Source organism: Psammomys obesus, unplaced genomic scaffold (assembly GCF_907164565.1).
Source record: "Psammomys obesus unplaced genomic scaffold, mPsaObe1.curated_primary_1811, whole genome shotgun sequence".
Lineage (NCBI taxonomy): Eukaryota > Metazoa > Chordata > Mammalia > Rodentia > Muridae > Psammomys > Psammomys obesus.
The window spans coordinates 31,378,301-31,405,929 of record NW_026593286.1 but is presented as its reverse complement, the minus strand read 5'-3'; the positions used below and the strand labels follow the sequence as shown (position 1 = coordinate 31,405,929).

At 44.3% G+C, this 27,629-nt stretch overlaps 3 protein-coding genes across 13 annotated transcripts in view; 1 reads left to right on the top strand and 2 right to left on the bottom strand.

Annotated features, from left to right (window-relative positions):
- Positions 1 to 5,750, bottom strand: part of Ppil3 (peptidylprolyl isomerase like 3) — a 15,396-nt gene extending 9,646 nt beyond the window's left edge. For 2 of the 8 annotated variants that reach the window (XR_008721189.1, XR_008721190.1), the window contains exons 1-3: positions 3,950 to 4,175; positions 3,039 to 3,113; positions 1,272 to 1,365 (exon numbers count right to left, since the gene is read on the bottom strand). Coding sequence is in view for 3 of the 8 variants with exons in the window: in XM_055616571.1 (XP_055472546.1) it covers positions 1,272 to 1,365; positions 3,039 to 3,113; positions 3,950 to 4,063 (283 nt within the window). In the remaining 5 variants the exon portion in view is untranslated. Of the gene's footprint in view, positions 1 to 1,271; positions 1,366 to 3,038; positions 3,114 to 3,949; positions 4,182 to 4,778; positions 4,854 to 5,551 lie in introns of those variants that run through there. The other 6 variants (XR_008721191.1, XM_055616574.1, XR_008721188.1 and 3 more) reach the window with 6 other exon arrangements.
- A 55-nt stretch (positions 5,751 to 5,805) lies between these two features.
- Positions 5,806 to 22,876, top strand: Nif3l1 (NGG1 interacting factor 3 like 1). Of its 3 annotated transcripts, none has more exons than XM_055616569.1 (7): positions 5,806 to 5,852; positions 7,334 to 7,789; positions 10,033 to 10,195; positions 13,471 to 13,597; positions 15,257 to 15,395; positions 17,244 to 17,327; positions 22,189 to 22,876. In XM_055616569.1, exons 2-7 carry the CDS (start codon positions 7,336 to 7,338, stop codon positions 22,371 to 22,373), a joined length of 1,152 nt encoding a protein of 383 aa, XP_055472544.1. In that variant the 5' UTR covers positions 5,806 to 5,852; positions 7,334 to 7,335; the 3' UTR covers positions 22,374 to 22,876. The 3 variants fall into 3 exon arrangements, with proteins under 3 accessions (XP_055472544.1, XP_055472545.1, XP_055472543.1); XM_055616570.1 differs by lacking the exon at positions 5,806 to 5,852 and adding an exon at positions 5,874 to 6,066; XM_055616568.1 differs by lacking the exon at positions 5,806 to 5,852 and adding an exon at positions 6,110 to 6,137.
- A 1,822-nt stretch (positions 22,877 to 24,698) lies between these two features.
- Orc2 (origin recognition complex subunit 2) overlaps positions 24,699 to 27,629 on the bottom strand; it is a 39,482-nt gene continuing 36,551 nt past the window's right edge. For both annotated transcript variants that reach the window (XM_055616549.1, XM_055616550.1), the window contains exons 17-18: positions 27,059 to 27,177; positions 24,699 to 25,771 (exon numbers count right to left, since the gene is read on the bottom strand). In XM_055616549.1, the coding sequence (XP_055472524.1) occupies positions 25,685 to 25,771; positions 27,059 to 27,177 (206 nt within the window). In that variant the 3' untranslated portion in view covers positions 24,699 to 25,684. The remainder of the gene's footprint in view (positions 25,772 to 27,058; positions 27,178 to 27,629) is intronic.

Here is a 27,629-nt window from a genome sequence, read left to right as displayed (position 1 = left end):
TTTTTTTTTTTTTTTTTCCCTTTTTTTCTTTTGGTTTTGAGATAGGGTGTAACAGTCTTGGCAACCCTGGAACTCTCTTTGTAGATCAGGCTGGCCTTGAACTCACAGAGATCTGTGCCTTTGCTGGGATTAAAGGTGTGTGCCACCAGACCCAGTGGTAATTCATATTTTATTCTTAATAGCCATAGTGGTCTCTTTGCTAAATATGAAAGGTGGATTGATAAGACACAAGCTTAGAAAGACTTATCAGGAACTCAAATTGGGCAGAAACCTGGAGGGAGGAGCTGATGCAGAGGCCATGGAGGCTTACTAGCTTGCTCAGACTGCTTCCTTATAGACCCAAGACCACCAGCCCAGGGGTGGCCCCGCTCAAAGAGGTTGGCCTCTCATTCAGTTCCTAATGAAGTAAATGCCCTCCAAGCCTGCCTACAGCTTGAGCTTATGGAGGCATTTGCAAATGAGCCCCCCTCTTTTCTGATGACTCTGGCTCAGTGGTTCTCAACTTTCCTCATGATGTGACCCTTTAATGCAGTTCTTCATGTTGTGGTGACTCCAACCATAAAATTATTTTCATTGCTGATTCTTAGCTGTAATTTTGTTCCTGTTTTAAATCTTAAAGTAGATATCCGTGTTTCCCAATGGTCTTAGGTGAAGCCTGTGAAAAGGTCATTTGGGTCCCCAGAAAAGGGCTGTGACCCAGAGGTTGAGAACCGCTGCTCTAGCTTGTGCCACATTGCCATAAAATCAGTTTAGACAATGTGCACATGCAAATACTCATACACACGCAATAACAGCTTGCATGTGATTGATCATGTCATTGTCCAAAAATTCGAAAGAGATCAAGAATGGGCACATGGGAAGGCTTGGAGGGATGAAAAGGAAGAAATGTTGTAATTAAAATACAATCTCAAAAACAAAAAACCAAACAAACCCCAACACCCCAAAACAAACAAATACACACTTGCTGCTTTTAGAGGACCTGGGTTCAGCTCCCAGTTTCCACATGATGGCTCAAAACCATCCAAAATTCCAGTTTCAGGGGATCTGATGTTCTCTGCTGACCTCAGTAGTCACCAGGCATGTATACAGCGCACTTACATACATGTGCACAAAATATTTAAAAGTAAATATATCTTTAAAGAAACAAAGACACTGAGCTTTTCTGCATAGTCAAAGCAACCTTGTTACAGACTCTGTGTTTTATTTTTCAGTTACTTATGCATTTTTCATGTCATACGATATAGCCTAATTTCACTGGTAGGAAAACTTACCTGTTGGATCTCCCGTCTGAACCATGAAGCCCTTGATATTTCTATGAAACACACAGCCATTGTAGTAATTACTGGCACAAAGAGCCAAGAAATTCTGAAGAGAATAAAAATGATGATTGACAAATCGTTTGGGCAGAAACATACTTCCAATGAAGACAGTCATAGTCTCTGACAATGCTATCATAGCATGTTTAACTATGACTTAGCCATCAGCTAATAAAGCACTCAGTCTTCACCGTCCCTGAAGGCCTGCACGCTCCTCTCCTGCACTCTGTATCTTAAGGCTCTGAACCCTTTCGGTCACTTCACTTCCTGCTCCTGCCTTCATTCCCAGCTGGAATATTAGCTGTGAGGGCGGGAAAGGTCTCTGCTCATTACTGTAACCGACACACAGCTGGACAGTCTTTTATTTAACAGATAACTGCATGAATGAAGAGGGTGACTCTTTTTATCCTTGTCATTTCATCAGGATAAGTTGAACAGAATAATTATAAATAGTTAAAACACTAGACTTTTCTGCTATTGTCAAAGTAGCCCTGGAGTAGAGAATACATGTTTTATTTTTCAATTATTTTACACATTCTTTTGTACATATAATATATCCAACTTTCCAAATTTTGGCTAATGGAAAAAAATTACAGAACAGTTCTTATATCTTAATTATACTTCTTGAAAAAAAAATGAAGCAAAAGAAAAAAAAGGCACTGTATACCTTATGGTTACAGAAAAGCACGTACTTATTTACCTGTATTTATTTCCTATGTGTGGTGTGCCTGTGTGCAGGTGGCTGAGCCCTTGTGCGTATGCGGAAGGGAAGGGTGAGAATCCTCCATCACCCTCAGCCTTTCCCTCAGAGACAGAGTCTCACCGAACCTGGAGCTGGCTGCTGTCCTCCTGCCTTGCCACCCAAAACTGGGCTCGCAGGTAAACGTGACTATACCCAGCATTTTCTATGGGTCCTGGGGATTTGAACTCTGTCTCAATGCTTACACAGCAAGCACTCTTGGCCATTGAGTTATCTCCCCAGTCCCATCCTTTTTCTTTTTCTTTTTAAATTAATTTATTACTTATACAGTGTTCTGTCTGCATGTGTGCCTGCACTCCAGAAGAGGGCACCAGATCTCACTATAGATGGTTGTGAGCCACCATATAGTTGCTGGGAATTGAACTCAGGACCTCTGGAAAAGCAGACAGTGCTCTTAACCTCTGAGCCACCTCTCCTAGCCCCCTTCTTTTCTTTAAAAAAAAAAAAAAAAAGTGTTTGTTTATTTTTGGTTTATGTGCATTGCCGGCGTCTATCTGTGTGAAGGTGTTAGAACTCCTGGAACTGGAGTTACAGACAGTGGTGAGCCACCATGTGGGTGCTGGGAATTGAACCCAGGTCCTCTGGAAGAGCAGCCACTGCTCTTAACCATTGAGACATCTCTCTGGTCCTTCATCTTCCTTTTTCTTATTTAACTCTGACATCAGAAAAAGTGGAAATTAGACCCGAAATCATGATAAACTTTACCTGATAGGTGGTTCACTGAAAGTTTTCTTATTTTTTAGGTTGGATAATTCAATTTCACAGTGGTTATCCTGTTATATTAGGGTATTTGCATTGTTTGTTTTAAGGACAAGTCTCACTATGTAGCTCTGTCTGGTCTGCAACTCTCTATGTAGACTGGCCTCAAACTAATAGATCCCCTGGACTCTGCTTCCTCAGTGCTAGGATTAAAGATACATGCCACCATGTTAGTTGACTTTTAATATGACATGATGACTTACCTCACATGTTTTGGGCGTCCTCTCACAGAAGACTTCTATTTTGATATCTCCTACATCCGTATGCAATGTCACAGACTAAAAGAAGGAGAATGTGAAAACAAATGATATTTCTTCCAGTGACTATAGGTTCTGTATTTCAAGATGAAAACCTGATTAAAAATATTAAAGATGACTTGTTCCCACAAAGCAGCTCTAACATATGAATCACACTTCTTTCTCCAAATTTATTTCAATAGCAGAAAAACAAAATCTCTTGAAAATTCATATAGCATTTCTGCTAAATTTTGGATGCAAACATTGTAGTAGAAATAATTGTTTTTATTTTGAATTTTTCCTGACTTAAAACAATATTTACAGCCAGTATGGTAGCATACACCTTTGATCCCAGCACTTGGGAGGCAGAGGTAGGCAGATCTCTGTGAGTTTGAGGCCAGTCTGGTCTACAAAGTGAGTCCAGGACAGCCAAGGCTACACAGAAAAACCCTGTCTTGAAAAACCAAAAACCAAAACAACAAAACAAAAACAACCAACCAAACAAACAAAAACAATGGTTATGGGGCTGGAGAGATGGCTTAGCAGTTAAGAGCATTGGTCCCTCTTCCAGAGGTCCTGAGCTCAATTCTCAGCAGTCGCACGTGGCTCACAACCATCTATAATGGGATCCAATGCCCTCTTCTGTGCAGATGTCCATGATGACAGAGCACTCATGTACATAAAATACCTAAATAAATGTTGTTTTAAAAAATGGTTACCTCTATTACTGACTTGTATGTCTCAACATCACTGATATTTAACTGAAAAAAATGTTAATAAACTAATTTTTTAAAAACAGTTTCCACCATTTCCTTTGGGTAGTCCAATTTTGAGAAAAGAGGTTAAACAGCAATTCCTTCATTTACTGAAACACAAACCTGGAAGTCATCGGCACTTCCGAGACTTAGTGTGTGGAGCTGGCCACAGCGCTTGCTCGCTGGCCTCTTCCTTTCTTGTGCTGTCTGTTGCTTGGTAACTTTACTTTTTTTCATATTTTACTTCAGAGATGAAGAAAACTCTTTGGAGGTTTCCCTTTCTGTTTATCTTTTTTAAGTTAAGTCTTGCTTTAAAGCCAGGGTTGGCCTCAGTGGTAGCCATCCTCCTGCCCCAGACTCTGCACCTTTCTTCTTAGAATGCTGTACCTAGCAGAGGGTGTACCAGGTTGGAGGTGAGCAGGAATGCTTGTGCTTCCGTGGAGACAGAAGCTACTCCCCTGCTGTTTACCCCACCTGTGCTCTCAGATCTGCAGGGAAAGCTCACTTGGTTTGTTTGCCTGTTTACTTCTTTTTGTGAATTTGGAGGCAGAGTCTGTGTACACCTCAACAGCCTGGAACTGGAACTCCCGTCGACCAGGCTGGGTGCAAGTTGGCCTCCTGAGTGCTGGGATAACAGACCTGTGCCACCACACCAGCAGTGGGTACCCAGTCCTTCTACTCTGTCCCCTCCACACTAGTATACATAATCCCCTCCCTCCCTCCTGGTGTGCACCCCACCACTGAGATACACACTCAGGCCCTTATCTGACTTCCTAAAAATCTTCATAAGTGAAAAACACATAATGGGCTGCAGAGGTGGCTTGGCAGTTAAGAACACCTGTTGCTTCAGTCCCCAGAACCCACATCGACTTGTGACTCCAGCTCCAGGGAATCCAACACTGATCAAAACAAGCAACCAAGCACCCACTTAGAAGAATTCTACAGTACTCACCATTCTCCTTCTTGATGGTTGCAGGAAGCAGGAATTTCTCAAATACAGAGAAAACTTGAAAATGAGTTTCTAAACCTAAGAGAAAGAGGAATTAGTTCATTTTACCCTATCTTTCCCACCACACTTGTTCATCTTCATGATATATTTACTAGAACAGCTGAGAATAGCATCCTCTAACTAAAAATCAGATCACAGAGTCCCTACCCGAGGCAACATAACCCCAACCACTTTACTTACTTTGCTCATTTTCTTCCATGCCTTTTTGTTGTTTTGTTCTGTTTTTCGAGACAGGGTTTATCTGTGTAACCTTGGCTATCCTGGACTCGCTTTGTAGACCAGGCTGGCCTCGAACTCACACAGATCGGCCTGCCTCTGCCTCCTGAGTGCTGGGATTGTAGGCGTGTGCCACCACTCCCGGTTTCTTCAGGGTCTTTCTGCAGGCTAGGCATATTCCCACCTCCTGGTCTAGTGCTCTCGCTAGACACTGCAGCTCCCTTTACCCGGGACACCTACCTGAGATGCCTGTACATTTCCACCCCTCACAGCCTTTCTCAGACTCCAAGTCTTACTAACTTGACAGCCGTAGTTAAAAGCGCTCTACCCCTAGGCCCTCCCCACTGGCTTTTCCGTAGCAATGGTCACTAGTAACAGTCCAGTCTCCAGCCCGAGAGTTCACCACGAGTGTCCCACGAAATAAAACGGCGCCAGCGCGGGGCGCAGCAGGCGGGCGAGCACGAGCTTTGAAAAGACCGTTGCCGCTACTGCACACTCACCCTCTCCGCTCAGCACCCCCGCTGCGGAAGCAGAAAGGCCCCGTTCGCCGGCGCGGGGAGCGCCCTGCCTCCCGTCAGCCTCCCCCCGGCACACGGGCCGGGACTCGGGGGCCGCGCGCCTCACCCCGCGGCCCCGCGTCGGACAATCTCAGCGGCGGAACCCGCTACCCGCCGGCAACCTCACACTCGCCTGAGGTCGGAAGCAAAACGCACCCGGCCACTTCCGCCCAACTTCCTGCCGGCCCTGCCAGGAGCTTCAGGGCTGAGCGGAAGTGACGCGCCAGAGGAGTTCCTGCGCCTGGTGAGTAGTGGGCGAGTGTGAGGTCGCGGGGCCGTGCCCTCGCTGCACACCGGGGCCGGTCGCGGAGGGGAGACTGCGGCGGAGAGCTCCCCCGCTGCAGGAGGGGCGAGGGTCCCGACTCGAGGCTTGAAGGCTGTGCCACGTGGCCTTTTTTATACTCTGGAAAATGTCTTGAGCCATGCACCAGAGCAAGAAGGAAGAACCGTGCGCGAGGGTAAAGAGAGCTGTCGTGTAACTTAAAGTAGCAATGGCTGTCCAAAGGCCTTGCAGGTAGCCCCAGATAAGGTAGATTGGCTGTGGACTTGTAATTGTCCAGTTTCCCCACTGGGCTGCGCTTCCAGGCAGTTCGCCCCTTCAGGAGGTCTCGTTCACGCCCACTAGTGCGGTTTCACTTTCAACTTGGTGGCAGTGGGAGGAGGTGGGATTGAAGAGTAAGCTCCTCTGCTGTCCCAGGAGGTTCCAAATTATTATTCCAAATAATGTTTTCAGTGTATCTGTACTGTGAGCACCCCGTGTCGGAAACATAGCCGGACACGTTCATGTCATCTCACAATGGTTTATTGAATAACAATAAAATCATAAGGTACATCAGCTTTGTTGGCCAAGTATTCCCAATGCCCTCGATAGCTGGTTGAGGCAAACATGTTCCCTTTATTCAAAGCTCCTGTTAACAGTCAGGCCTCTCACCACATAGTAAATATGTCTGTATATTTGTCTATTGAATTGGTGGTTTTGTGGCACTGCCCTCCACCACGCAGTTGAAGGGCCACAGAATATGTGGGTAAATGCCCTACCTGTTTGGCCCCGCTGTGTGTAGGAGTTGATGTTCACTCAGGGGCAGCAGCGCTGGTCTTCGCTTGCCTTGACTCTGCTCATCTGTGGAGTGACCTGTTTACCTCAATTCTTGCTCATGTGCTCAAGATTTTTAAATTTCAAATAATGTTTGCGACAGGGTCTTCTGTAACCAGTCTGGCCTTGACCCTCACATCCTGCTGCCTCTTCTCTCCCAAGTGCTGGGAGACATGTGCCATCACACCCAGTTCATGTGATGCTGGGAACTGAACCCTGGTGCATGCTGGGCAAACAGTACCAACCCAGCTGCATGTTCAGCCCCTTAAACAGGTTTAACAGTGTGCCTGTGTGTATCTTTGTGTGCATTTGTGTCGTGAGTGCAATAGAGATTCAGGGTGTAAACTTGAAGCAGTGGTGAGGGCCTTTATAGTGTATTGGCCTTGCTAAGGTCATAGAGTGATGCCGCTGCCTCTTCAGATGGCTGTGTGGCAGGTTGCCATGTCTCCATTTTGTATATGAGAAAAAAGAGGTCACCAGACATAGCTGAGCCCAGCTTGCTGTAGATTGGCAGAGCCACTATTTGAATCTGGGTCTGTGGCAACAACTGTTTTACTCACATGCTTTATTGCCTCAAAGTGCAGAAGTGAACTGAACACAAATAAATACCGTTTCTTACATTTTGACCCCAGACATGGTTTTACCTGGTTTCTATATGCTGTCATCTGCTCATCTGGTCCCTACAAGTGTCCGGCTTGCCCAGTCCTGGATCTGCAGTTCTTCTCGTTCCTTCATGGATCTGAAGGCTCTTCTTTCTTCCTTGAATGACTTTGCATCCCTCTCGTTTGCTGAGAGTTGGGACAATGTGGGATTACTGGTGGAACCAAGCCCTCCCCATACTGTAAAAACACTCTTCCTGACCAACGACTTGACTGAGGAGGTCATGGAGGAGGCACTGCAAAAGAAGGCAGATCTCATTCTCTCCTACCATCCACCTATTTTCCGGCCCATAAAGCACATAACTTGGAAGACCTGGAAGGAACGCCTGCTGATCCAGGCACTGGAGAACAGAGTCGCCATCTACTCTCCCCACACAGCCTATGATGCCGCACCCCAGGGAGTCAACAGCTGGTTAGCCAAAGGGCTTGGTGAGAACCCTCTCGGCCTTTTCTAGTTAATAATTTCCCTATGCATACTTTAAAAGTTTAGAATGTCTTCCAAGTAAACGTTTTAATTTTTTTTTTTAAGGGGTATCAGGTTTTCTATTTTTGTGTAATATTAAAAGCAATGTGTTGCTTAAATTTGTTAAGATGTATTTTATTTTCATGTCTGTGGAGTGTTTTGCCTGCTTGTATGAAAGTGAACCAAATGTGTGCAGTGCCCACGTAGGCTAGGCCACAAGAGGGTGTCGGATCCTCTAGAGCTGGAGCTGCAGACAGTTGTGAGCTGCCATGTGGGTGCTGGGAACTGAACCCAGGTCCTCTGCAAAAGCAAGTGGTGATCTCCATGACCGAGCCGGCTCTCCAGTCCAAGTTTCATTTGAAAAATGAACTATTTGTTGGAGCTGGAGAGTTGGCTCAGCATTTAAGTACACTTTCTGCTGCTCTTACAGAGGTGCTGAGTTCCCAGCACCCACTTGGAGGCTTCGCAACTATTGTAACTCCAGCCCCGGGGGAACCAATGCCCTCTTCTTTATGGACACACACGTGGTGCATACATGCAGACGAGATGCTCATATATGTAAAACAATGAAATAAAGCTAAGCAAAGTCTTTTAAGAAAAAAAGAAAAACAAAACACTGTATATTAGGCTTGTTTGGTATAAGCCTATAATCTAAATTCCATACTTTAAACATCCAGGAAGCTGAATCAGGAAGAGCTTGGCTTTAAGGCTAGCCTGAGCTATACAGCCAGACACTGTATTATCCTAACAAAACATAAGCAAAAGGCAAACAAACCATGAAGCATCCTTGAACTCTATGTAGAGGGCTGGCCTGATTTGCTTTCTATTGCTATGATAAAAAGCATAACCAGAAGCATCTTGAGAAGAAAAGGGTTTGTTTATCTTTTGGCTTTCAGTCCATCATGACATGAAGTCAGGGCAGGGTCCTGGAGGCAGGAACTGAAGTCCAGGCCACAGAGGAGCACTGCTTACTGGTTTGCCCTCACGACTTCCTTAGCCTGCTTTCTTAAACAACCCAGGACCACCTAGGGTTGTGGGTCCTCCCACATCAATCCTTAGTCTAGAAAATGTCCCACACACTTGCCTGCAGGCAATGCGATGGAGCCATTTTTTTTTTTTTTTTTTTTTTTTTCAATTGAGATTTTCTTTTCCTGGATGACCCTGGCTTGTGTCAAAGCTGACAAACAAAAGCCAGCACAGGGAGGATAATGGGTTAGCTTCAGGTAGGAAGCATGGCATGAGTCTTCGTTGCTAGACCACCTTCATGGTTGTTCGGTCAGGTGACACGCTGCCAGCATCCCCAGCACTGGCAGCTGCTCAGGATCTTCAGGATATGCTTGCTAGGTTAATTACATAAATAGCGAGATTGTTGTCGGTCTTGTTTTTATTTATTTTTGTTATTACTCTGTGACTGTGTACATCAGAGGACAACTTTCAGGAGTTGGTTCTCTCCTTCCATCGTGGGTTTCTGGAACTGAACTCCAGTCATTAGTCTTATGTGACAGGTTCGTTTATCTAGTGCTGGAATTAGAGGCATGTTGGCGACACGCAGCTTGCCATCAGGGTCTCACTGAAAGCTTACATCCCAGGATGAGTGAAGGGATTCAGCGTGGCGTAGCTTTATTTTGGTACTCATTTTGAACTAAAGCTTTTTGTTGTTCTTTTGGTTGTTTTATTTGTGTTTCTTCCAGACTCACTGTGTAGCCTTGGCTTGGAACTGAGCGTGTAGATCAGGCTGGCCTCACAATCAGACAGATCTCACATGCATTTGTCCAGACCTCACCAGTTCTCGGATAGGCGTGAACCACCATACCTTGCCTTGGACTGAAGCCTTTATAATAAAGTGCTCATTATAAATGTGCCCAACACCTATGTATTTGTGATCTATACTTTGTTTTAAATGAGATTGACCAAATGGTGGATTAAAAAAAAAAAAAAAATCAGCGATTCAAGTACTTTTTGTTCAAGGTTTCCCGAAATATGAATCTTCAGGAAAATAAATGTGAAAATGGATTTTATTTTGAATGTGCAGACAAGTCTAGATCATGGAGACTGGTAATGAGCGTGTAAGGGTTATTTATGTAAGTGTGCTCACATAGGTAAGCCTGGAAGTGGATTCTGAAACGTGTCATAGATTTTACTTACAGTGTTTTATCTCTAGTTCTAAAGCACTACAAAGCACGTGGTTTCCCCACACTTGTTTCCTTAGGAACTTGCACTACCAGACCCATCCACCCCTCCAAAGCTCCTAACTACCCAACAGAGGGAACTCACCGCCTGGAATTCAGTGTGAGCCACACCCAAGACCTAGAGAAAGTCATGTCTGCAGTGAAAGGAATTGGAGAGGTTTCTGTCGCTTCTTTTCCTGCTAGGTATGTTATCTATCCCCTGGTTTAAAAGCTTGCTGTGTATGATTTATTTAATGCGTGTTTGCATGGAGACGCGCATACCATAGTGCGTATGTGGAGGTCAGAGGACAGCTTGGGTGAAGAGGTTCTCTGTAGCCAGGATTTTGGATTCTTTATTGGTCTCTCTTTCCCACCTCCCCTTCCAAACCTCCAGCTCCAGGTAGGAGAGAAAGGAGAGAGGGGACGGGGCTGTCAATACCGTCCAGTGTAGGGAGTGTCGAGGTAAGCCTCATGGAGGCCCATAGAGAATGCCGAGTGAGGTGGCATGGCTGCTATGACCCCTCAAACAACCCTGACCCACTGCGCACAGTGTTGATCTACTAGGGACTCCTCACACACTAGTAAAGTCGAAAAATGGATCCAAGGCTAGAGTGGCGACTGCTTCCTCCTTCTCTTGATGCTTGAGGCTAGCGTGGGATGTTGGCCCTTCAATCATGTAAAGGCTTTTACACAGCACAATAAAGTTAGACCTGCACCTTGAGTCTGATTCCTGGGGCTCTGTTGCCACTCACCCCCTTTTCCTGGTTCCTGTTCCCCACAGTTAGACTGCTTCCTGCTGATTAGGGGTATTGAGTACCTTGGGAAAAGTCCAGTCTTTGTCATCAGGACATCGCCAACCAGCAGTCCAGCAAATAGCAAAAGCAACCAGCCAAAGTAACAGGAGCAAACAGCGAAGGGACCAGCAGCAGCCTCCAGCCTCTCTCAGAGCTCTGGAAGTTATATGCCCTTGGAAGAGTTCCCAGAATTCCAAAGGTTAACTATTTTCAGCTGGCAGAATCATGCCCCTGCCAGAGCACGAGACAAATCATACTTAGCTGCCGTGGTAACTCTAAAGCAGTCCCAATTCCCACACCTGGGATTGAAACAGAAGCACATTCTTATAACATTTCTTCTGTATTGTTTAGAAAAACAAAAATTCTCACTATACTTCTCTCCTTCCACTACATGGGATCCAAAGATTGAACTCAAGTAGGCTTTGCAGTAAGTCCCTGTACCCACTGAACCATTTCAGAGCCACTTTTCGTTGTTTTGTTTGCTTCAGTTTTTCCTTGAGATGGGGTCTCATGATGAATCAGGGTGGCTGCAAACTCCTGCCCTTGCCTCCAGTGTTGGGGTAACAGATGTGAGCTGCTACTCCTGGCTCCTGTTTCTTTTCTTAATTTTGTTTATGTCTGTGGGTGTGTTGCCTGCACTTACCTCTGTGTACCACATGTGTACCTGGGCCCAAGTGTAGTATGAAATATGGTCTGGCCCTCTAAATGACTTTATACCCTTCTGTGTCAGTTGGCTAGATTTAAAATTACAGAAGCTGTCCTGCCACACTGAGATACCATGTAAATACTTAAAAGAAAAATAAGTTGAGCTGGGCATGGTGGTATATGCCTTTAATCCCAGCACTAGGGAGGCAGAAGCAGGCAGATCTTTGTGAGTTCAAGGCCAGTCTGATCTACAGAGTGAGTCTAGGACTGCCAGGGCCGCAGAGAAACCCTGTCTCAAAAAAACAAACCAAACCAAACCAAACAAAAACTAAAATAAGTTGAAAATAAAGCATTAAAAATTCAAGCAGTAGGTTTTGAAATGGCTCGGTGGGTAAAAAGCACTTGCCACCAAGCTGTCTGCCCACAGGAGTGTGATCCCTGAACACACAGTGGAAGGAGAGAACCGAGTTCCTGAAGTTGCCCTCTGACTTCCTAGGCATCCTATGGCATACACACTCGTACCCACACCCACATTCACGCATGCACTAATAATAAGGAAGATTCACAATCCACATATTCCTTTGCATTGTTTACAGAGAACTGGGTCTTCTGGCCTTGAACTTTTGATCCTTTGGCTTCAGCCTTCCAAGGATTAAGATACAGGCATGTGTCTTCTGGCCCAGCTGAGGAGTAGATATAGTTACAATAAACATAGTTTCATTGTCTACATTGTTTTGTTTTCATTTTATTTATTTTGAGGCAGGGTCTCACTATATCTCACTGTCTACCTCTGCCTGTCCTACAGAGATATGTAGTCCAGGTTAACCTCAGGCTTGCAGAGATCCGCCTGCCTCTGCCTCCTGCTGCTGGGATGAAGGCATGCTCTACCACAGCAGGCACACAGGTTGTTTTCCTAACTGAAAGGCGTGCTGTGGGTACTGGGAACTGAACTCTAGTCCTTGCAAAGGGCATAGGTATTCTTAACTGCTAAACCATTTCTTCAGCCCATTCGTTTGCTTGACTTTATCTTCTTTGATTTATGAGATGGAGTCTTTCCTCTGTAGTCCTGGCTATTACGTAGACCAGGCTGTCCTTGAACTCACAAAAAAAACCCTGCTTCTGCTTTCCAAGAGTTAGGACCAAAGGCATGTATCATTACACTTGTTTGACTTTGAGATGGCCTGTAACTCCTGATCTTGCCTCTACATGTGTTACTGCACCAGATCAGAGAACCTTTTTGTTTTGTTTTGTTTTTCAAGGCAGAGTTTCTTTTTATAGCCTTGGCTGCAGGAAACCTTTTGAGGTATCTTCTATTTCTAGAATTCTGTGCTAACAAAACTGCATGTGCTTTGATTTTGTTTAGTCAAGATTTGGCAACGTGGTCAAGTCTGGCCTTACACTCACCACAGCTCTTCTGCCTTTGCCTCCTTAGAGGTGGCGTTACAGGCACTCGGCCCCATCCCAGGCTAGAAAACTCTTGATAGCACTTTGTTTGGAGACTCCCTAGAGCACTTCTTCTCAAGGGCTGTCTGTCCATTATGGGTACTTACTACACATGCAGATCTGGGCCTTCATTCTGTATAATCTGGATTCAGTGATTGAAAATTACTCATAGGGTAAAGACACTTTCTGCCACGGCTGATGGGCCTTGGTTTTGATCCCTGAAACCTGCTTGGTAGAAAGGAAATGGACTCCATACGTTGTCCTCTGATCCACACGCCATGGTGTGTGTATACTGCCAAGCACTTGTACACGTGTACATGCATACAGAAAGGAGAAAAACTTCCATTTTCTCTAGCTCTGTCCAGAAATATTCAGTTTACTAGACATGTTGAAGGATGTAGCCACTGTTACTTTAAGTTGGTAGGCATAAGATGTCAGGGTTCTGGGCAGCTGTATTTTGAGGGCTCTGTATTAGTCTGAGGTTAAGCAAGTTTTGCTGATCACATCTTTGGTTTCATATAAATCTGTTAAAGAAGGTTATAGACTGTGGGGTATTTAAAATACTTTTATCCTAGTTAAGCAAGTGATATTTTCTAGGAGTGATGATGAGGAGCAAATGCGGATCAGCCTGAACTGCACTCAGAAGGCTTTGATGCAGGTGCTAGCTTTCCTCTCCCAGGACAGACAACTTTATCAGAAAACTGAAATTCTTTCATTGGAGAAGGTAAAAAAAAGAATTCAGCCCTCCTGTTGCTGTGCGTTTTGACAGCTGTGTTGATACATAACTGGCATTCAGATACTACGTTCGAATACTGGTGGATTGCATTACAGGTGTCTTGTGCTGCAGGTTCATTTATAAACTGTTAAGTCAAACAGAGTTGATTCCAGTGCATGCCTGGCAACCTGAGTTTGATCTATAGAACTCGTAAAGGAAGGAGAGAGCTGAGAGCGTGTGTGTGAGCACACACGCTGCGGTGAGGACATAATCCTGGAAACTTTTGTGAGAGGGAGACGGTGTGGGACTAGGAAGTCCTTGATCCTTCCTTCTTGGTGGTTTTAGATGTGGGTATTTATTACCCTCCTGTGGAGAGAACACTGGCAATGGCTTGAGTGCTGAAACCTGAAAGCCTGTCCCCAGCGACCCCCTCCAACCAGGCCACACTTCCTAATCCTTCCCAGTTCTACAACTGGGGACCAAGCATTCAAATGTATGAGCCTATGAGGGGACATATTTTCACTCAAATCTCTTGTTGGTGCCTCTAGGGCCATGGCCATGTCACCAGGAAAAATGTATTTAGTCTGACTTCAAAGAGTCCCCATAGTCTTTCATATCTCAATACTGTTTAGAAGACCAACGTTCAGTGTCTCTACTGAGACTCAAGGCAGTCTTTTAGTTCTAACCCCTTGTGAAGTCAAAAGGCAAATTCCATACTTGAGCATACAGTGGCACAGAATATGCATCACCATTACAAAAAGGAGTAATGGTGGCATAGTGAAGAAATGCCGGAACAAAGCCAGAACGAAACCCATTAGGTGAACTCCAAATCCTGTAGCTTTGTGTCTGCTGTCAAATGGCTTAGATGGCTCTTCCTTTAGGCCTTTGCTGACTGCAATTACACTTCTCTTATTGATCCCACAAGGCGAGAATAAGATCATGGCTACAATTTTTGAGCCAAATTTGAAGCAAGCGCTATTAAATCTTGGCTAGACAATGGACAATGGACACTGGCTAGGTCCATCCCCAGAATTCCCAGAAAAGGGCCTCGAATTACCTTGTCAGACGCTTATAAAGGCACAGCCCACAAGGCTGTGTGCTTCTGCCTCTGTCCAGTTGGGGACCAGCATACGTCCTGACGTGCTTCCTGCCCATGTCCCTGCATCCTATGTGTGATCAAGCCGTGCTGTGCAGTTGGCATACCAGCTTGTTTACAGAAGTGAAAACATGTTGTTTGTTAGCTTACATGACTAGCCGCCAGCATTTTAGGAAGTACCTGTCCTTGGGCAAGTGGGGCTTATATTTAGAGGCATCTTGTTTTATAGATCCCAGCACTTGTTAGGTAGAGGCAGTGGGTCTTTGTGAGTTCAAAGCTAGTCTGGTCTACATAGTGAGTTCCAGGTCAGCCAGCTACACACAGAGAAACCCTGTCTGAAAAAACAAAACAAAACAAAAAAAAACCAAACCAACCATCCAACCAACCAAAACAACAAAAAACTTAGTTTTGACTATGTGGTAAATATCTAGGAGGGTATGAACTCCCAAAAGTTAGAATGCTTTTGCAAGGTTTTCATCCCAAGCTTATAAACACAAATCTTCCTGATTCCAGTTCTGTACATTTTTGGGGACTGGGGACAGATGCTGTTTCTAACTTGTGTTTCTTGTCAGCCTTTGCTCCTGAATACTGGAATGGGACGGTTATGCACATTGGATACATCTGTCTCCCTGGCAACAATGATAAAGCGGATCAAAAGACACCTGAAGCTATCTCATCTTCGCTTAGCTCTTGGAGTAGGGAAGACGTTAGGTAAATACCTCTTTCCTCATCCAGCAGATCTACTGTGACTGGATTCATTATTTTTGACACTTGATCTCATACATACAGGACCCTCAAACTCCTTTTTCTTTTGCCATTATCTCCCAAGTTCTGGGAGTACAGGTATGTACTGCTTTTGCCTAGTACGTGGTAGGAACATCGTGGCAGCTCAGGGAGATAACTGGTTTGCTTGGTCAGCCAGGGTGGGCTGGGCTACAATGTGGAATCCATCTCTCTAGCCTAAACGGTAAAATGTGGAGATCAGGAACTGGGGAATGCGGGATGAGTGGCAGCGGAGCCCACGCAGAATCCTGGGAGTCAGACTCCAGAGACCAGACTCCCAAGTGCAGATCTAACTTTATCGTCCAATGTAAAGGCCTTTAAGTGACTGAAATGCCACACAAACCATCCCATGCTAGCCTCAAATACCACTAACAGTCAGGTTGGTGGGCTGTACGGAGATGTGGAGAGCTGGCAAGATCACCTCAGGAGACTTCTGTAGAGAGGGGAAGCAGTCAGCGCCCTAGCCTCCGGTCCCTTCTGAGACTTCACTAGTGTGCTAGGAGACCTTAGTAGATCAACACTGTGCGCAGTGGGTCAGGGCTGGCTGAGGAGCTGGAGGAAGGGGTCTTCCCTCGCCATTCCCTATGGGCCTCCATAAGGCTTATGGACACTCCCCACAGTCAAATTTATCTCTTAGACGGTTCTGTATTCATCTCTGGTCAGCATTGGAGGTCTGCTAATTATAAACTATTGTTTATAACATTGTTGCAGAGGGTTTTAGATCATTATTAGGCAAAAATTCTAGACTGGCCTGGGTGGGGATGTATACCTTTACCTCTGACACCTGTTGGAAGCAGTTGGATCTTTGCTGGGGGTGGACCTACATAGTGAGGTATAGGCCAGCCAAGACCACACCGGAAGTTCCCTTCTTAAGAAAAAAAAAGTGCCTAATATAGCATATCTAGCTTTTTTTTAAGATTTATTTATCTTGAGGTGTTTGTGTGTTGTCAGACCCCCCCTAGAGATGAAGTTACAGGTGGTGGTGAGCTATCAGATATGGATGCTAGGAGCCAAACTCGGGTCCTCTGGAAGAGCAAGTGCTTTTAACCTGACCACCCATCTCTTCTGCGCTACATTTCTCTACCTTGCCCTCTTAGTTCTTCAGCCCTCTTGCCTGTGTCCACAGACTCAGCTGAGGTTTGTTATTAGCACTGAGGCAAAGTGGGGAGCTGCAGTATTGTTACTACTCAAGAGGCTTATGGGTTTGCACAGCTGCATTTGAAGCAACAGTGCTCTTGTCTTGTGTTTTCTGTATGGTGCCAAAGATGGATCCACTTGCCTAAAATATTTTTAAATTGTTTTTTGAGTGATGCATGCTGCCACACGCCTCTAAGTTGAGCACTTGTACGGAGGCAGGAATCATCATAGTTCAAATCTCAGCTGGCCGTGCCTGAACTTAGGGTTGTCCTCACAAACTCTGGGACTATAGACATGTGGGATTACGGGTCTCACCATGCCTGCTCTTGGTTTTGTGTTGCTCTGTGTTTTCTTTTTTTTTGAGACAAGTTCTCACAGTGGAACCCTGGCTGTCCTGAGACTATAGATCAGGCTGGCCTCAAACTCACAGAGATCCACTTGCCTCTTGCTTCCCAGGTGTGGGGCTTAAAGGTGTGCCACCACACCCATTTTTAAATCAAGACAGCATAATTCATATACTACTGAAGAGAGTAGTCAGTCTGCATTAGTTAGGATTTTTAGTACAAGTTGTAATGTTACACAGACAGGGGTTACATTTTTCTCTAACACCACCACCTCTTTCTGCTTTTTTTCTTGAAGAGTCTCCAGTCAACACTGTGGCCCTGTGTGCTGGTTCTGGAGGCAGCATTCTACAAGGAGTGGAGGCTGACCTTTACCTCACAGGTAGGACAATTTCTTGATCTTTTCCTCAACCTTACCTTACTTCTTAAATATTCAGAACTAGCAGATTTCAGGACTGTGGACCAGCTAAAGCATAACAATAGCTTTTCCCTTTCATTTCTGTGGGGTTTTTTTCTTTTTCTTTTTTCTTTTTTTTTTTTTTTTTTTTTTTTGCAGTGCAGGGCCTTCAACCTGGTATCTCCTGCATGCCAGCAAATACCATGCTACTGAGGGCTATGCCACCAGCCCTTAATAACTGTGTTCTCAACTTGAATTAGACAGGATCAATATCAAACTGAAGGCATTCAGTGTTGTCAGTAGAGGGAACAAATTACGTGACAATCTAATAGTTTGCCCCCAAGTTCAGTCCAGTCACTATTTACTTAACTGCTTTTCTTCTCAGGTTTCATGTTAGATAATGGGATGCCTTCTTGCTTGCCACCTGGGCTGGAAAGAGGTTCCTTTTGGCCCAAAGTCAGTTAACAGTTCCATCAGGTCAAGCTCTGAAATCTTTCTAGAACTTTCTTTTGTCTCTATATCCTACCTGAAGTATTATGCCTGATTCACGAGTCTGTTGCAAAACACACGAGAATCTTTATTGGCATCCAGCTAGGAGAGCCCTGAGCTCAGGTTTGGGTGATTTATAGGGTAGCAGTCCCTCCCAGCGTTTCCCAAAGCAGGGGATTCAGCCTGGCAAGCTTCTGTTAATACAGAAAAAGGGGATGCAACATTTCATAAGCTGTTTGCTATGGGAAAGTGCCAGGACCATGAATGTTCCCATTTTGTTTTCTTTTGGGGGGGTGGAGTGAGGGGAAATGGCTGGCCATAGGCTTCAGTCCTGTGCTGGACTGATAGACTGCTGCTAGGGGAGAGGGCGGGTTAGCTCAGCCTGAGCTATCTCCAGGAGCAAGGCCTTCCAGGCTGGTTTCCTGGCAACAGCACCTCCCATGAGCAGAGAACATCAAGGTCAGTTCTTCCCTACAGCTGCCCGAATGTCGTAAATTAGCTCAATACCCCAAAAACCTCATTTTTAATTCTTTGGTCTCTCAGTACTCCATTGTGCCTCTAACGGTCCCCTCAAATGTTTGTTTTTTATTGTGTGCCTCAGTGCACATGTAGAACTCATAAGACAGCTTGTAGGAGTCTGTTCTCACCATGTCGTTTCCTGGGATTGACCTCGGGTTGTCAGCTTGAGGGCACGTGCCCTCAGCCACTGAACCATCTCACCACCACCGAACCTTTGAGGCAGGGTCTCACTGGGTAGTCTTGGCTGGCCTTGTAGACCAAGTTGACCCTGAACTCAGGGATGCTCCATCTCCTGCCTCTTGGAATTAAAGATGTGCACCACCATCCCTAGCTGCTTTTGGCTTGCCGTGGTCTCACTGTGTACCTCTGACTGGCCAAAACTTAATATGTTAGCCAGGCTGGCCTTGAACTTATAGCAACTGCAATTCTTCTGCCTGTTTCCAGTGGCCGAGATGACAGACTTCTGCCACCAGTTTTCCAGCTGTAGCTACTCGGACACCAGGCATTGGTGACTCCTCTTTGCCTAACCCCTCGTGCAGCCTGCATTTAAGAACTCTCTCCACTGGGGGCTGGAGAGATGGCTCAGTGGTTAAGAGAACAGGCTGCTCTTCTATAAAGGACGCAGGTTCAAATTCCAACACCCACATGGCAGTTCACAACTGTCTGTAATTCCAGTTCCAGGGGATCCCACACCCTCATACAGGCATATGTGGAGGCAGAACACCAGTCCAAATAAAATAAAATACTTAAAAAAAAAAAAACAAAAAACAACTCTCTCCACTTATGGAGCCTTTTTCTTGTCCCCCTATGTTGTGCTTTCAGTGATGAGCAAAAAGACCAACCAAAAACCCTAACTTTTTTTTTCTATCTAACACTGTTCTTCCCCTACCTCTCTTTAACCCATTTCTTTGTACTGACTTACATTGTGCATTTCTGGTAGATAAAACATTGTTTTTGGCTCCTAGGCTTCTTGCTCTGCTCTGTCCTTGAGGCTACAATCTAAAAGACAGTTAATTTTTCTTCCCCCCTTTTGATGTGGGTTTCACTGTGTTGCCCTTTTTGGCCTGGAACTAGCTGTGTACACTAGGTTAACCTGGAGATTTACAGCTGTCACTTGCCTCTGCCTCAAGGGCTGGGATTAAACGCGTGTGTTACCATGCCCTTCCTTTTTTGTTTTTTGAAACTAAGACTCATAGTGAAGGCCAGGCCAACCTCAAACTTGTCATTCTGCTGCCTCAGTGTTCACTCAGCCCAGCCCTGGTTAATTTTTCTTGAAAGAATTGAGGCCGGGGAGACAGTCAGTTGGTGCAGTACTTGCCTCACATGCACGAGGACTTGAACTTGCTCCAGAGCCCATGTTAGAGGAGCCGTGTGCAGCAGCCCATGCCTGTAAATCCAATGCTAGGGAGAAGACAGCGCTCACTGTCAGCTAGCCTAGAGGAGTTGCTGAACTCCATGTTCAATAGAAGAGCTTGCTAAAAAACAACATGGAGAGAAACATTAAATGTACCAATTCAGAACAAAGGCAATGTCCTTTGTTCTGAGGAGATTATACAAGGATTCACTGAGGTGTCAGCATGTCTGCATTTCATAACCAGATGGTTCCAGAGTAAATAAATACCTGTGTGCACACATAATCCTTTACACATATACGGAGGGCTTTGGATTTATCATGACCATATCTGTAAGCCAAGCAGAGATAAAGGAAGCTTAACTGAAGAACTGTGGGGAGGCTGACAGCACAGCTGGAGTAAGCATCTGGCGCACTGCCTTGGAGAGAACTGTAGACTTCAGTTTGAGGAACTACGGTGGCCTTGATGGAATGTGATACAGTCACATGTGAAATCCCTTAAGCGTACACACCCAGAGATACAGAGCATCACTTAACCTGGTTACTGTTCAGATATGGCCAGAAGATCTGGAGGCACTTTAAGGTGCCACCCCTTTTGTGCACACATGTTCACCCCTGCTCCTTACGGTTGGTACAGAGTGAGATAAAGACCTCCAGGACCAGACTGTGGCCAGCCCTCCAAGCGTTTCCTTCGCTGCTTGTCTTGGATCTGGGTTTTCTTTTCTAGCACTACCTTTCTTAAAAAGTACCTATTGTTTACACAGGGTGGTCTCATGACCCTTTCCTGCATGTAGACTTTGAGCATCCGCATCCTGTCACACTCAATTGTCCTTTCTGCTCCTGCTGATCCCTCCCCTTTTCCTCCCCAACTTGTTCTTTTCAGTGTTTTACCTCCTCTCCCTTCCTCTGTGGATACCAATACACACGTGGCATGTACTCACAAACACACGTACACATACAGTTCAAAACAACAAATATAGTTCTTAAAGGTTATAAATACGTGCATAAGGTAAGTTCAAGCAGTTCCAAAATGTTAAGGTATTTTGGAAATATAAGGGTGCTTGAATATAAACTATTCCCAGCAGTGAACTGATATGATTGTGTAGAGCTGAAAATAGCTCAGCTTTCCAGTAAGAACACGTTTTCTCATATTTCTACACTTAATGAATTTATCTGGGCCTGATCTTGCACTCCTTAAACCCCACGACTTGGGAGGCAGAGGCAGGCGGAGTTCTATGAATCTGAGGCCGGCCTGGTCTACAGAGTGATTCCCAGGACAGCAAGAACCCTGTCTTGACAAAACAAAACAACAACAAATATTTTTTTAAAAATTATCTTAATGGCTTTATGTCTGTAAGTACTAGTCCAAGTTTAACTTTTTTTGAACAAACCAAATTGTACATAGCACACACAGACAAACGCACGCTCTTTGACAGTTTTGTACATTTGATCATATGTATCACTCTTCTCCCACAATGTTTTTGTACACAATTTCAGTCATCAAATTCACAAGTGGTGCTTTTAAAACTCCAAAAACATTTTTTTCCCTTGGCTTTTTGAGACAGGGTTTCTCTGTATAGCCCTGTTGTTTTAGAACTTGCTCTGAACAGGCTGGCTTCAAATCAAGGGATCTGCCTACCTCTACTTACTGAGTGCTGGGATTAAAGGTGTGTGCCACCACTGCCCTGCCACAATAACTTTCTAACAAGGCTTTTTTTTTTTTTTTGGTTCAGTTGCTTATTTGTGATAGTGTCTCCTGTAACCCAGGATAGCCTCCAACTCACCTATTTTAGCTGAGGCTGGCTTTGAAGTCTTGGTCCTCTTGCCTTAGCTTCCCAAGTTCTAGAATTACAGCTATACACTGCCATCACTGGCAGCATTTTTTTTTTTTTTTTTTTTTGCATCAGCGAAAGAAAAATATTTATGTTGAAAATGCTATAAAACTGTTTTGAGTAATACAAGCATAAGAGGAAAATTTCACACCTGGATTCATGTAAAAGGTTATAGTAAAAATGCTGGCACATTCAAAATACTTGTACAATACAGTCTTCAGGCCAGGGAACTAAAGTATCAGTAAAACAATGTGAAATTCATGTTTTGGGATCAGTGGGTAAACACACTTGCTTTGCAAGACTGGAGATGGACTTTAATTCTAGATCCCACAAAGGGAGGAGAGAACTGCTCCTGACCTCTGCCAGTGCCATCTGGTCTCTGTCCCATTGCTATATCCCTTCTCCTGAATACAGGCACGACTCAGCCCCATATAGAGATGTGTACCGTTCAGTTAGAACTTTCCTGTTTCCGTGCTGGGCAGCAGGACCTTGTGCATGAGAGGCGAGCATTCTACACCCGACCACATTTCTGTGTCTAGTAATCCAGAACTTGGTTCGCGCACCAGGGTACAAACACGGCTTTGTGCCGGAGGTGTTGAGAGTGCCTGGGTTCCATGTCTAGTATTTAAGTAGTTGCTCTCTCCTCTTCTGGCAGGTGAAATGTCCCACCACGATGTCCTAGATGCTGCTTCTAAAGGAATAAACGTCATCCTTTGTGAACACAGCAACACTGAGCGAGGCTTCCTTTCTGACCTTCAAGAAATGCTGGGTGTCCACCTGGAAAATAAGATTAATATTGTCCTGTCTGAGACAGACAGGGACCCTCTCCATGTGGTTTAAAGTGGACAGGGACATCATGACACAGGCTACACATCATCTGGAGTGAAGCAGGACGCAGGGAGTCAGTGGCATGGCCACACTGCTGTACAGGTGTAACGGGTGATGTCATTTCAGCTCGTTAATCCAGCTGACCAAGTGTTATAGCTCATAAGGGAAAAACTGTGTGAAGAGTTTGTGTAAAGAGTATACCAAAGACAAATAAACTCTTAGAAAAGACTAAAACCTGTAGGAATTTCTTGTTTGATTACTTGTGCCGGTTTCCTGTGTAACCCAAGATAGCCTCCAACTCACTATTTAGCTAAGGCTGGCCTTAGACTCTTAATCCTCCTGCCCTCTAAGTGCTGGGAATAAAGGCATGCATTCCTGAGAACATTCTTGGGAAGTAGCTCTGTGTAAATGGTGTTTCAGCCTCAAAGATCTCTGCCCTTCAGTTAATCCTAATCATTTAAAAACTGATTTGGGCTGTGCATAGGTGGCACATGTCTTTTAACCCAGAGTTTTAGGCCAGCCTGGTCTATAGAGTGGATTTCAGGACAGCCAGGACTGTTTGTTATACAGAGAAACTGTCTCTTAAAACCAAAAAAAAAAAAAAGAAAGAAAGAAAGAAAGAAAATGGAACTTGGTGTGGAAGTGCATAACTACCAGTATTTGACAGGCAACGATAGGACACTTATGAGGCTAAAGCCTGCCTGGCATGCAAAGTGAGGCCCTATCTCAAAAAAAAAAAAAAAAAAAAAAAGGAAAGCAGTTGGAGAGATGGTTCAGCAGCAGAGCACTTGCTGCTCTTGCAGCAGAGTGGAGTTCACTTTTCAACTGTAACTCTAGCCACGGGGTATCTGACACCCTCTTCTCCCTCTTCTCATCTCCACAGGCAGCTACACTCACCAAGACCAGAAAACCAAAAATCATGGACTTAGATTTATTTCTAAACAGCACTTTTAGTGATAAGGTCAGTCAATGTGCTTTTTAAGTTAAGCAGCAGAATGATCTTTTTTAAAAAAAAAAAAAAAAAAAAAAAAAAATCAGGCTTAAAAAAAATCTATAGGTGATTACTATCTACATTTGCATTTATTCCTATAACTTTTGTTTTGTGTTTTGGTAGTGGAAGGATCAAACTGAACACTGGGTGTGTTTACCACTCTAGCTGGCAGTGTGAACTTGGGAGAGTGGGGCCTGAAAATGAGTTGGACTAAAGTCTAAGGCAATAGCCAACTTTACTCAGAGCCTCAGACAATGTATACTCTGAGAGTCGAGTCACCCATGTAAAGCATGCAATCACAAGGACAAGCCTCATGGGGTAAAAACATGTGTTTCCATTGGGGCATATGAACAAATAGCAGCCAGTTATAATGAGTAATCTGAAGTGAACTCACTTGTATCTGATATACCCGGGAAGGGCATGAAAGCACATTCCAAGAACAATTCTGTAGTTTTGAAGAAACTGAGGTCATGAGACTCTTACCTTGTTTTCTCACAAGCACTCAGACTTTCCCTTGCAGGCTCTATTAGAGCATGTTCTTACACTGAATGGCAGGCAAGTATTCTACCTCTAGCTATTGGGGAGGGGACGTGAACGAGAACCAAGCACAGTGACAGTATATATGGAAATGCCATAAGGGAACCATTACTTTTGCATGCTAACCTAAGAATTAAACACGAAATAACAACAGAAGAGCTCCCCCTGGTGAATTAAGCCTCCAGCCCAGAAACAAATTAGCCAGAACTTTAACTTCAGGACATATGACAGTTGCTAGTCAGGAAGCAACTGTGCTGTTGAGAGAAGGGAGCAAGTGGATAGTGATCTGCCTCAGTGCCCATTAGATTTGTAAGATGCACTCAAAATCCTTTCCAAACACTTCGGAACAACTAGCACTATAAAATGACTCTATAAATGGGTCTCCATTTATGAACAGTGATGTCTATCAAAACTATAAAGGCAAATGCAAAGATGTGCACATTGTATAATTAGATGCTTATACTATAAAAGAGAAGTTATAATAAACTAGATATATTAAGCAAAAATGCAAGGTATGTGGAGTTAGGGAGATGGCTTAGTGGGTAAGAAGGCCTGCTCTGAGAGCGCCAGGACTGGAGTCTGAATCCCCAGCACTCATGTACAAAGCTATCCTCGGCTATGTGCCTGTGACGCCAGCACTTTGTGGGGAGACAGGCCGACTCTGATAGCTCCCTGGCAGCCCGGCTAACTACAAGGAGCTTCTGGTTCAGTGAGAGGCCTTAACCTCAAGGAAATCAGGCACAGCATCTTACTCTGACCCATCTACAGATGCCGACACGCACCACAAAAACAAAGTACAAACCAGCGGGTTTCATGTTACCAGTGTGTATTTATTTATTAATGTTTGTTGTCTTTTGAAACAGGGCATCACTGTAGCTTCGACTGGTCTAGAACTCACTAACTGGTCTAGGCCGTGAACTCATGTTTTTCTCCTGCCTCTGCCTTCTTGGTGTTGGAATTACAAATATGAGCTCATGTCTTGATACTGTTGTCTCGAAAGGAGAGAAGCAACCTGCCCGCCCCTGACTGCGGAATGCTGAAATTAAAGATGTGTGCCAGCTATACCTGTGTGCTATTTAAGAAAATAAAAAATGTCAATGTACAAGAATAATCCATTTTTTATTTTCATTTAATAATTGAAAACAATTACTAAAATTAAGATTTTATTTCCTAGCCTGTCTTCTCATTTGTATCAAAAATTCAAGGTCATAGTACAGACATTCACCATTTTAAATACGCTTTCTAGATTGGACATGTGCCTCTACATCCCGCATCTCAGTCTCACCTGTCTTAAGTATGTGCAGCTCGGTCCACAACGAGAGAGTGGGTCACCTTAGTCTGCTAATTTCAGAAAAAGGCTGGGGATGGACCCCCTCCTTCCTCATCAGATCTGTGACCCCTACTCTGTAATCTGACGATCTAAAACAAGTACACTTGTAGTAATTCAGCTCTGTAGTGCTAACTTGCCCTAAAAGTTAGGGATAGCCTCTATTATCAAACAGTCCAAAACAACCAGTTCCAAATAATCCCTGAGCACACTGTTCATCCAGCAAGAAGTCTCCAGAGAGCTAATAAATTAAAGGCACATTTTCCCCAACTCAATAATGACTGCATAGTATTAGAGACAGTACACCAGCCAGACTAATGAAAGTTCAAATTGGTTATTGTCCCATCAATAGAACATCTTGCATGCTGGACAGATGACCTAATGTTGGCTGTAAACCAGCATTCTTACTAGAGGGTGCAGCTGGGGTATAGAGAGTCTTCCACATAACATTCAAGGGTCAGAGACAGTCTAAGCCTCCTCCTCTTCCTTCTCCAAGAAATCTGCCAATGTTCCGCTGTCAACAGGAATTAATAAATATTCTACACCATCAGTTCCCTACAAGATAAAAGAATATTTCATGTTAATCACTTGTAAGGGAGCTATCTAGACCCTTCTATTGCAGGTTAAACAAAACCAAGCCAAACAACAAATAAACAAAACCCCTGGATTTTTAATTTATTTTTTTGTTTTTGAGATGGTTTCTCTGCATAGTGTTGGCTATCCTGAGTACTGGCATGCACCACTACTGCCCAGCTGGATTCTATTTTTAGGCAATATTTTAATTATCTAAATAAGCATTTACATATGTAAGTAGAAAAAATAAGGCAAAGGGGCATGACTGTTTATCTACTTTAAACCTTGATATAGGGTCAAGTGCTTTAATAGGAAAATCTACAGGGCAGATAGATGATGGTTTTCCTCACTGTGCTTCCAGGCAGGACTAACTTGCTGACCCTGTCATTTATATAGTTTACACTTGAGAACCATGCACAACAAAAATCTTAACATCCCCTCAAATTTTTCTATTTTCAGTAAGTTTACATTTGGACCATATCCACAAGCTGAGGCCAACTAGACCCTTCATCCCTCTACCCTTACACAATCTGACAGTGCTGATTTTTCTGTCCTACTCCCCTGCTTTCAACAAGTCCTCTTATGGACTTTTGTTGTGTTTTGAGACATGGTCTTACTCTGTAGCCTTGGCTGGCCTGCAGCTTGTAGAGATCTGCCTGCCTCTTCCTCTCTAGTGCAGGAATTAAAAGTGTGCAACACCACACCCAGCCTTGAGTTTGAAAGACATTCAAGTAGCTTTCACCCAAAAATATCTTTTGGGGTTGGAAAGATAGCTCAGCAGTAAAAACATTAGCTGTTCTCCCATAGGATCTGGGTTTGATTTACAGATGACAGCTTACACCCATCTGTAACTCCAGTTCCTGGGATCCAATACCCTCTTCTAGTTTCTGCAGGCACCTGGCATGCACACATGACGAAGAAACATACAAAACATGCAGGCAATGAAGTAATTAGAAGTAATTTGTTAGGATCATTCCTCTTCTAGCACTGTCCGACAACTTTCTAGAGTTGTCCGTGGTGTGTCTCCTCTGCATTCACTCTACCACAGGGTAAGCGCTCATTAGTCCATCGTCCCAGATGTTTTCAATCTATGGCTTCCTGGCCTCTCAGAAGCAGCTGACAACACAAGTATCATTCATTCTCTTGTCCCTTGGCTTCTGTGACATCAGTTTTTTGGTTTTTTTTCCTTTCTGGCTGTTTCATCTGCCCTTCTCCTTAGTAAACACTGTGCACCAGCCCTCATAGCCACTGCTACAACAGCAGCCTTACCTTCTTTGTTCTTAAAAGTTTGTGGTCCCTAAATTCAGTTAACTGGGCTCGGAGTGTGAGATCACTGTTTACAAGAAATGCTTCCCGACACTGCTGATAAAAATCTTGAAAAGAAAGTCCTGGGGAGATGAAAAGATATTAATCAATATTTAATTGTTAATATTTAATGTTTTATTTGATTGGTTTTTGTTTTTTTAAGACAGGGTCTCACTATGTAACTCTTGTCAGCCTTGAACTCATCATGTAGACCAGGCTGACCTGGAACTCACAGAAATCCACCTGCCTCTGCTTCCTGAGGGTTGGCATGCAGTGTAGGGATCACCATGCCACACACAATCAATCAGTATCTTTTGTTTGTTTGTTTGCCTCCCTGCCCGGCCACAATCAGTATTTTTAAGAGAAGATTTACTTTATTTTAAGTTGAGAATATGACTCTGCGCAGAGGCCAGGAGAGGGTGTTGCATCCCTTGGAGCTGGAGTTACAGGTGGCTGTAAGTTGATCAACTGAGTGCTGGGACAAAAGCTGGGCACTCTGCAAGGGCAACAAGGCTCTCAACTGCTGAGCCATCTC

What these genes read in the sequence shown, in the direction of transcription:
- Nif3l1 (XM_055616569.1), top strand. Translation starts at nt 7,336, where the DNA reads ATGGTTTTACCTGGTTTCTATATGCTGTCATCTGCTCATCTGGTCCCT. An exon ending in CTGGTTAGCCAAAGGGCTTG is followed by an intron (nt 7,790 to 10,032) that starts GTGAGAACCCTC and finishes TTGTTTCCTTAG; the next exon opens with GAACTTGCACTACCAGACCC. An exon ending in AAATTCTTTCATTGGAGAAG is followed by an intron (nt 13,598 to 15,256) that starts GTAAAAAAAAGA and finishes GTTTCTTGTCAG; the next exon opens with CCTTTGCTCCTGAATACTGG.